At 53.9% G+C, this 9726-nt stretch overlaps 3 protein-coding genes across 3 annotated transcripts; 2 read left to right on the top strand and 1 right to left on the bottom strand.

Annotated features, from left to right (window-relative positions):
- Positions 1-287: 287 nt before the first annotated feature.
- On the top strand, positions 288-2539 carry MYCGRDRAFT_46813 (uncharacterized protein; the record flags this gene model as incomplete). The annotated part of the gene is made up of 3 exons (XM_003850468.1): positions 288-697; positions 760-1437; positions 1585-2539. The coding sequence occupies 3 exons, from the start codon at positions 288-290 to the stop codon at positions 2537-2539; spliced, it is 2043 nt and encodes a 680-aa protein (XP_003850516.1).
- Positions 2540-3100: 561 nt separating this feature from the next.
- Positions 3101-5534, top strand: MYCGRDRAFT_100872 (uncharacterized protein; the record flags this gene model as incomplete). The annotated part of the gene is made up of 7 exons (XM_003850469.1): positions 3101-3554; positions 3608-3737; positions 3806-4184; positions 4234-4491; positions 4548-5030; positions 5082-5269; positions 5327-5534. 7 exons carry the CDS (start codon positions 3116-3118, stop codon positions 5532-5534), a joined length of 2085 nt encoding a protein of 694 aa, XP_003850517.1.
- A 41-nt stretch (positions 5535-5575) lies between these two features.
- MYCGRDRAFT_46654 (uncharacterized protein) lies at positions 5576-9483 on the bottom strand (the record flags this gene model as incomplete). Its single annotated transcript, XM_003849852.1, has 2 exons — positions 5576-7762; positions 7819-9483. The coding sequence occupies 2 exons, from the start codon at positions 9481-9483 to the stop codon at positions 5576-5578; spliced, it is 3852 nt and encodes a 1283-aa protein (XP_003849900.1).
- Between the last annotated feature and the right edge of the window lie 243 nt (positions 9484-9726).

Here is a 9726-nt window from a genome sequence, read left to right as displayed (position 1 = left end):
ATGCCCGCACTGAATACCACATTCCGGGGATGCACCGTGAGGTTCTTTGACATGTAGCTCTCCATTGGACAATTGCCGATAAACGAGCACCCATGTGCAATGGAGCTCTTCGAAGGCACAAGTTCCAGCGATCGCGTGTATATGGCGAGACGTCCGCATGCTGCTGACCTTTCCTTTCTCATTTCGTCTACCTACCTTTAGCCAAGTCAAGCTCAACGACTGCCGAACTTTCGGCGCAAGAGCGGTGTGGGACAGCACAGTTCACCTCTAACAAACCAGGATCAGCAATGGGGTCGCGACACCTGTCAGTCGGCGACATGCTGATGCTGTCTCAGTCGGCATGGAAGATTGGACAAGCCTTCAGATGTGGCAACAAGAACGCTCCAGCGATATTCACAGAGGTCGAACGAGAAGCGAACGCCCTGAGCGATGTTTTGAACCTCATCGCGAGAACGCTGCATGACGATCAAGGCAATGTGCTCGCACTTGCAGGTGATGAGACAAAGTCTGCCATCGATGAGATACTCGACTATGCTCGAGACACGCTGGCCCATTTGATGGTCGTTGTGGACACCTACCAGGTCGTCACAAAGACCGCAACTAGTGCTGGTGGGTTCACTGTTGAGAGAAAGTGGCGAGCAGTCGTTACTTCGCACTTCGACGATATGGTGTGGACAGCCGACGGAGGCAATATCGAGTATGTCATCCCAATTGTCCGTAGAAGCATGCGCCATATCGTCGTGAGGCTGACTTGCACAGCGATCTTCTGGATGTGATGCAGATGCACACCGATGCAATTCGAAGAATGACGCATGCTGTGCAGTCGCGATCTCCCATCAGACTGGACAATGTCGTACTACCCATGGTCGAGAACGTTCGCAGAATGCACAAAACGCCCACAGGGAGGCAGAGCCGAAAGTCGCAGCCCAGTAAAGATACAAAGGTGTCACTTGCGATCAAACCTCCGATTCCGGCACCAAAGGATTTTGCTACCAGCCCGAAGAAGATTGATGTTACTCCATTCACGCTTCCTCAATCACCACAGTCGCCTCCCAAGTCACCACTTCGCCTTTTCCCTAAGCTGTCGCCACCGGCTGAAGCCGATATCAAGCTCCCAGCAACCACCTTCGTATCCAATAAGTCTCCAAGCCAAGGTCACAAGGCAAAGCGGAGTGCAAACATTTGGGAGCAGTCCTCAAAGAACCCTGTCGATGATGAGAACTTGGGCCACCAACGCAATGAGAAGACGTCAGCGGATAATCGCCCCGACTCAGGACTATGTCAACCCTCGCCAAAGGCATCGCGGAACGAAAGTGTGGTTGCTCCCACACATCATCGCTCTCGGCGTACAGTCCTCGCTAGACCCGAGTCCGAAACACTTCCAAGTCCTTGCAACAGCGATTACGGGCAGATCGTTGTATCGCAGCCGACTCCGAGGTCTCCCACGCTAGCTCTACAGCCAGATGGACAGCTCTTGCCTATTCGGAGTGAGCGTTTGGCACCTAAAGCGCGCAAGCCGACGTGCTCTGATCAGTCTCATTGCAATCGAAGTGTGGCTTTGATTCCTGCAGTCTCTCCACCCAGGGCGACGGAGAAACAGAACTTTCTGAGACAGCTATGCCGGAACGCGATGATCCTCTGCGATGTAGGGTGCAGACTGGTCGAGGTAGCCCGAGATAATGACACCGCTGACCCACGTCACAATCTCGATCGGCTCGCAGCATGTCAGCAAAGCCGACTATGCGTTATCCGCAAGCGAGAGAATCGCGAGCCTGGGCCCGCGAGAATGATCACATCTATCTGGTGCATCTCGGAGGACGAACAGACTCGACTTCAGCAGGAGCTTTCTGAGTCCGAAGACACCGTTCCTTACTGCTCGTACTCCGAGCCGGAGAAAGTCTCGATTCGACCCGCAAGCTCTCGAGTCCATCTGAGATACCACGACGAGACGTGGGGCGCTCCCTTGACCTCAGTGAAGAATACGAAGTGGGTCAATTACTACTTCCACAGCGAAAGCGATGCCATGGCTTTTCAATCCGCCGTCTTTGGTCGGACACTTATCGGCAGCTATCGAACCACCAAGACGACCGTCGCTCACGCAGGTTTCAAAGGTGCGTTTTCATTCGAAGAGCAATTCTCTGCAATGGAAGTGCTCCGGCTTTGGGAGGACGACGGCGTGTCGACCCCTGGTGCCTCGGGCGGCATCTTTGCATTGATGCACACGCGTACGAACTTTGGCGACGGCAATTGGGCGAAATGGTGGATCAACAGTAGCAGGGAGCCGATCAAGGTCAAGGACGACGGAGCGAGACATGCCAAGGTCAAAGAAATCAATGTGTCAGTCCCGAAGACCGGCAGTGCGCCCAGGAGGATGAGGACTTTGCCGGATGGCCAGTCTTTTCTCGAATTGGCTTCGCCGGCGAGCTCGGTGTCAGGAGTCAGGATTGAATTCAAGAATGAAGAGGAGAGGACGAGGTTTGTGAGTGCGGCAAAGAGAGCACAGGAGAGGTCGTTGAATCTGCCCGATTTGACTTGGTAGATGGATGAAGTGGCCACGGCGCGAGATCTCAACGGCACTGTGGCTTCTAGGATGAATGATCGAGATGAAGAAGATATCCAAGAAGAAGCAAGAGGAGGACCTCCAAAGGAATATGGCAGACGGGAGGCTTTTGTTGATACTGGCACGTGACCTAGTTTGAATTTCGCATTCCCTCAGTCAATCGATTTCCACCGTACAATCGCCTGCATCAACCTTCTTTGCACAACGCCCATCTCACTGCATGTCTGGTCGAGGACATCCGACGGTGCTCCATCCCGCTGATAATGATTCAGAGACCCCTCTCTGACATTTGTCTGTACGTGGTCGGCACTCGACAGCGGCCAAATTCCGTTCACGTCGCCTCAGGCTATTTTTGCCCGATGCGGCCAGCTTATCGTGGTACCTCGTCCGCGATAAGAGCTCTGGAACGTGTGCCCACTTGCTGGATATGGCATCCACAGCCGTATGAACACGAGTGAGCGATTGGTTCACTTGACATTTAACCTTGAGGTCCATTCTTCCAAAGTTCGAACCATTCTCGAACCATTCCCCGTTTGAAGCAAAACGTAACACACAATGGTCCTCGAACGCCTCGCACAGATGGCCTCCCATCTCGGCCACGCAACAACTGCCCATCCTCTGGACCCTCTATCGACAGAAGAAATCGCCGCCGCAGTCGCCATTGTCAAGAAAGAATGGCCGGACGTGCACTTCAATGCCGTTACGTTGCAGGAACCACGAAAAGCAGACTTGCAGAAATGGCTATCGAATCCTGAGACTAACCCTAGACCTCATCGGGTGGCGGATGTTGTTGCTATTGGGAGAGGGAGTAAGGTATTTGATGGACTGGTCGACTTGAAGGAGAGTAGGATTGTCAAATGGGAGCTCACGGAGGGTGTTCAGCCAATGATCACCATGGAGGACCTCCAGATTGTTGAGAGTGTGGTGAGGAAGGATCCCAAGGTCATTGAGCAGTGCGGTATTTTGGGTATACCAGCAACGGATATGCACAAAGGTATGGTCGCATCGTCTGAATGGGTCGGACACCAGTCTCTGATCTACATTTAGTCTACTGCGATCCTTGGACAATCGGCTACGATCATCGCTGGGGTTCGACCGTGCGGTTACAGCAGGCTCTGATGTACTACCGACCGCACGTCGACGATTCTCAGTACACCTACCCACTCGACTTCTGCCCGTAAGTACTGGAACCGCCTTCTGATCGAAGAATACTACTCTTCGATAGCGAGACTGACATTCCCATAGCATCTACAACGCCGACACGCAGGAGATCATTCACATCGATGTGCCAGAAGTCCGAAGACCATTGAACATTGCGGCGCCCACCAACTACCACGCCGAAGCTCTGAAGAAAGAATTCCGAACCGATCTCAAACCAATCAACATCACCCAACCCGAAGGTGTCTCGTTCAAGGCGGAGGGACGGACGCTCAAATGGCAGAATTGGAGCGTGCATGTGGGCTTCAACGCAAGGGAGGGTCTGGTGCTGTCAAACATCACCTTCAACGACAAGGGTAATGTCAGACCTGTGTTCTGGCGCTTGTCGCTCGCGGAGATGGTCGTGCCGTATGGTAACCCGGATCACCCTCACCAGAGGAAGCACGCCTTGGACATCGGCGAATATGTGAGCAAAATCATGCCGAAATCCACGAGGCTGTACTGACCGAAATCAGGGATGCGGTCTCATGTCCAATTCACTTTCTCTGGGCTGCGACTGCAAGGGCTCCATCATGTACATGGACGCAGCATTCGTCACCAAGTCGGGCGAGCCTCAGGTCATCAAGAACGCCGTCTGCATCCACGAAGAGGACGCCGGCATTCTGTTCAAGCACACAGATTTCCGAGACGAGTCATGTACCGTCACACGGGCGAGGAAGTTCATCATCAGCCAGATCTTCACTGCGGCCAACTACGAGTATTGCATTTACTGGGTATGTGGCCTTATGCAGCTGCAACTTACATCCACGGCTAACTCTTCTCCGTCCAGATCTTCCACCAAGACGGCACAATCCAACTGGAAGTCAAATTAACCGGAATCCTCAACACCTACGCCCTCGCACCCGGCGAGTCCGCCGCTCCGTATGGAACAGAAGTCTACCCCGGCGTCAACGCCCACAATCACCAGCATCTCTTCTGTCTACGTATCGACCCGAGCATCGACGGCCACGACAACACCATCTTCCAAGTCGACGCCGTGGCTGCCGATGCCGCAGTGGGAAGCGCTGAGAACCCTTACGGAAATGCTTTCTACGCCAAGAAGACGAAGATCGAGACCATGGGCGAGGCGGCGTGCGATTACAATGGCGCTACCAGCCGGACTTGGGATTTGGCTAATACGAACAAGTTGAATCCGTATAGCAAGAAGCCGGTTGCGTACAAACTTGTTAGCAGAGAAGTGCCGCCTTTGTTGCCGAAGGAGGGCAGCTTGGTGTGGAAGCGGGCCGGTTTTGCTAGGCATGCTGTTCATGTCGTAAGTCTGCCACCATCCTCGATGCCGTGCCGTACTAACACCACCATGCAGACTCGCTACTCGGACGACCAAGTTCATCCCGCCGGCAAACATGTCCCGCAGACATCAGGCGAGCCGTCGCAGGGTATTCCCGCTTGGATCGAAGCAGAGCCGACCGCCAGCCTTGACAACACGGACGTCGTTTTGTGGCATACATTTGGCTTGACCCACTTTCCGTCGCCCGAGGACTATCCGTTGATGTAAGTGTCTCCCTCCCACGGTTGAAACCTCGCTGACTTTTGAGTTTTTGCATTCAGGCCCGCCGAGCCTTGCTCCGTACTTCTGCGACCACGCAACTTCTTCACGCAGAACCCGTGCATGGACGTGCCGCCTTCATATTCCAGCACTCCCAGTCAGATGGCGGCTGGCAAGAGCGGTATTCGTGGAGTGGTGGATAACTTTAGTCGATTGGCGTTTGGCGGAGCGCAGGAAAGAGGTGGAAGCAATGACGCTTGCTGCAAGTGATGTGGAGGTTCGAGTAACGATGGAGAGGAAAGTCCTAGCGTTCAGAAGTCGATGAAGGAGACTGCGCCGTTCGCGTGACCAAGCACGACAGTGTCTCCGAACGTGACGGCGCTCGTTGCAGCGTAGCCATCCGCCGGGAGTAACAGAGAGTCTTCGCGACCACGTCTCACCCAATCTTTGCCAACGAATGACGTCTGTGCATTCGCTGAAGCTGGAGTCTGTATCCGCGACGATTCCGAGCCTATCTCCAACGAGCCTCGATCTGTTTCGATGTAGCGGTTGCAAGCAGAGAAGGCAACATGGTAGAGTGCAACGCCGACGGAGACCACCGCCAATTGTGTGGCTGCTTGGGCGTCCCAGATGATGATGTTGCCGTCTTCGGCACTGGAGACAATTTTCTTGGTGTCCGTGGAAAATGCAACGGCAGTGACGCGGGACTCGTGGCCTTTGAGAAGACTGAGCGATGTTCCGACAGTGTTCCACATTCGTATTTCTTTGTCCATGGAACCAGATACCAGCAGCTTGCCATCTGGTGAAAACGAAATGCAGTCCACCGATTCGTGGTGAGCTCGGATGGTTTGTCCTCCGAAGAGTTTTGCGCCTGTTTGATAGTCCCAGAGGCATATAGTCATGTCGGACGAACATGATGCAATAACCGGACGATCATCGGGTGAGAAGACAATGTCGTTCACAGCATCAGTATGGCCGGTAAGCGTGCGTATCGCAGCTCCGCTCGCAACGTCCCAAAGGATGATGCTCCCATCAGCCGAGCACGAAGCAAGCATGCGGCCGTCCCGAGAGAAGCGCACCACACGAACAGTATCCGCATGACCTTGTAGAGTGTGCAGGACTAAACCTGTAGCCGGGCTCCAGATCTTTGCGGTGGCATCCAATGATGACGAAGCGACGACGTCGCCTTCTGGAGAAAAGGTGACATGAGTGATGCTATCGGTGTGACCCAATAAATGACACTGCTGTCTGCCAGTGGCCGACCAAACCTTGAGGGTGGTGTCCTTTGATGCCGAGATCAGCAAGGCGGCTTCTGGCGAATACGCAAGCATAGTCACGCCGTCCTTGTGCGCTACCTCAGCGGTTGACAGACGGTCGAGCTCGCCGTCGTAGTCAAAGTCAGCGAGCTGGCCGCGCGATCTCCAAGCGTCGGTATTCCAAAGCCAGACCTCGTCATTGAATAGTCCGGCGGCCAAAAGTCGGTCATCGGGCGAGAATGCAAGGGCGCTGATACCACTGGTGTGGCCAGTCAGGGTCTTGAGAATACTGCCAGTGGTGCTATCCCATACTTTGATAGTCGCATCGCCGGAGCCGGAGGCCATGTAGAAGCCATTTGGAGAATAAGCTACGGCCCAGACTGTCTTCTCGTGGCCGCTCAAGATCAAGTGTTGTACTCCAGTCGCAGTGTCCCATGTGCGGACCGTCCTGTCACTGGAGCCAGAGGCAAGATACTTGCCGTCCGGCGAGAACTGAACAGAATTAATGTGTTCTGTGTGGCCCACAAACTTCATGTGAAGGTCTTTCCTGCTCAGATTCCATATCTGGACAGACGACTCAGCCGTCCCTAGCGCAATATAACAGCCGTCCGCAGAGAATGCGGCCGAGTTGACACAGCCAGAATTCGGCTTCAAGATAAACATCAGGCGTCCATCCGTGAGGTTCCACAGTCGGACGGTCTCATCCATAGAAGCCGATGCTAGTTGCTGGTTGTTGGGCGAGAAGGTCACTTTATTGACCCAGCGCGTGTGGCCTGAGAGGACGAAGCGAGTGGCTCCTGACTTGAAATCCCATACCAGGACGGTAGTGTCGTCCGAGCCCGAGGCAATACTGGAACCATCTGGAGATACGGCAACGGAGCTAATTTTGTCTCTCTGGCCGTCAAACTTCGTAAAGGGTGCTCTCGTGTCGACATTCCACACTCTCACCCAGTCAGATAAAGATCCTGATACCAGATGCTGTCCATCAGGCGTGAATGCCACGTCGTTGACAAAGTTATACTCGTCTTTCATCTCGGGCGCATCAGCGTGTACCACTCGAGCCTGATCCAGAGAAAGATGTAGTTGGTCAAAGAAGCGTTGCCGCAGGCTGTTGGATGGTGGGACGAACATCAGGGCAGCACAGTACAGCTGAAGGGGTGCCTCGGTCATCATTGACTGGAATGCATATTCGAAGCGTCTGGCATCTTTGATGAACAGTACTTGTAAAGGATTTTCTGCAGGCTATTTTGACATAGAATTAACGACGTGACGTTCGCCCCCGGGTATGGCGTACTCACGATCAGAAGAGCCTGGTACATCCTCAAGATTATGTCCATCTCCGCACTCCGGCCCATCAAGGAAAATGCTTCGAGCCAATGGAGAAAGTGAGTCTGCATGAAGCGGTGTATAATGCCGCCGTCGCGTGGATGCCCTTTACTGTCTCGGCAATGCCTGACCCAGTGTAAACATGCGTACCGAAGATGAGGAGGCAAAAGCCTGTCGAGTCGTGAATGATCAATCTCCACAGCAGGACTGCCCGGAAGATTGAGATGGCAGATGTCTCGTCTTAGAAGGCCAGACATAACTCTGATGCAGTGTCGGGTGAGTTCATAATGAGCTCCAGTTTCATCCACCCAGAAGTCCATGTCGGTGCACCTGGTTTCGTCGAGAAGGAATTCCCGAAATGTCGGATGACGAAGGCAGATTGGTCCCTTGTCATCTTGTGGTAATTCAAGAATGGTTCGGAGCTGCGCAAGGGAAGTTGTCACCGTCTGATAATCAACGTCCAAAAGGGTGGCCAGCGATCGTGCAGTCATCGGAGAGTATGCTATGGCGATGGTGCCCAGAAGTCGTCGCAATTGCTGGCAGAAATCAACCCGCGCATGATGATCGGACTCGGATGGCACTGCGTCCCTTAGCATGGCTTCGTAGATCCGATCCAAATGCGTCCGAGGGCCTTCTTCAGAGCGCTGGTCATCAGTGAGCCTTGTGATGCGGTCAAGGGCCTCGCAGCCGCCGTCCCTGATGGCCAGGCACGCAGTCGAAGCCGAGATGAAGGAGCCGTTGGACAGCTCGACCAGCTTAGCCATTGTCCTACCACCTGGCCAGCTCGGAACTAGCCCGAATTCTTCTCTCACAGTGCTGAAACTTGCTTCGAAGTAGAGTGACAGGTCTTTGTCCACCAGTGTAGGTGCAACGTTGGAGAAGACTTGATCGTCGCAACCCGCCAGACTCGTGCGCTGTGGAGCGAATCGTGCAAACACTTCGGGCCGGCTGGTGATGAAGATTCGCAAGCGTATATTGCTCAACTCTGCGACCCTGGGCAGGAGCCTGACGATGATCCCGATGTCTTGGTCGCTTTCGCATTCATCTAGCGCATCGATGACCAGCACCACAGTGAAGGGTGAGATGTCGCGATCCAGCTGCGATAATGGACGAATGATCAAATGCTCACATTGGTCGTGAATGGTCTGCTGTGTCCGGGTCTGGAATTCTTCGATAGCATTGCAGATGTGGCTTCGTAGTGGATGTACTCTACTCGCCAGGTGCGAAGCAAGAGTTGTGAAAAGTCGGCTAGCTTTGCTAGCATCGCCGCCACCTTTGTTGAAGAAAAAACTGCCTCCCAAGCTACCTCGGTCGTGAAACATCTTAGCCACCGTGCGAGCGATCGTAGACTTGCCCCCGCCTGCGGCTCCATTGAGCCAGTAAATAGATCCTCTTGGACCGTCAGCCCATGCGACGATGTCCTGGAGAAGCACGGACCTGGTGCCCTCGAGACACGTATCTCGGCCTCGCTGTTGCCGGGAGTCGAAGGCCGCTGAAGGGCTTATGGGCAGACTGTGAAGCGCATACGTCAATTTTGTCCTTCTCTCGTGATGCCTCTCGCACTCGGCAATCTGCTTTGCTGTCTCCTCCCGCAAACGAACGAAAGCATGATCGCCTTCGCCATAAATGATCGGCATGAATATATCAAAAATACCCAGCAAGCAGTAAGCCCGATCTTCACGACGTTTGGTTCGTCGGTCTCGGGCCCACGACAAACGGTCGGAAACTCTGAACGTGGCCAGTGGTTCGCCTTGAAGTGCCACTTGGGGTATACCGGTGATTTCGTGGATACATCTGAGAAGCGATGCTTTGCTGCCAAGGTAGATACCTTCTGCGGAGTAGAACCGAACTACTTTTGGCGCAAGTAGCTCCTGTAGAGT

The sequence above is a fragment of the Zymoseptoria tritici genome, chromosome 8 (assembly GCF_000219625.1).
Source record: "Zymoseptoria tritici IPO323 chromosome 8, whole genome shotgun sequence".
NCBI classification, from domain to species: domain Eukaryota; kingdom Fungi; phylum Ascomycota; class Dothideomycetes; order Mycosphaerellales; family Mycosphaerellaceae; genus Zymoseptoria; species Zymoseptoria tritici.
This window is presented reverse-complemented; position numbering and strand designations above follow the sequence as displayed.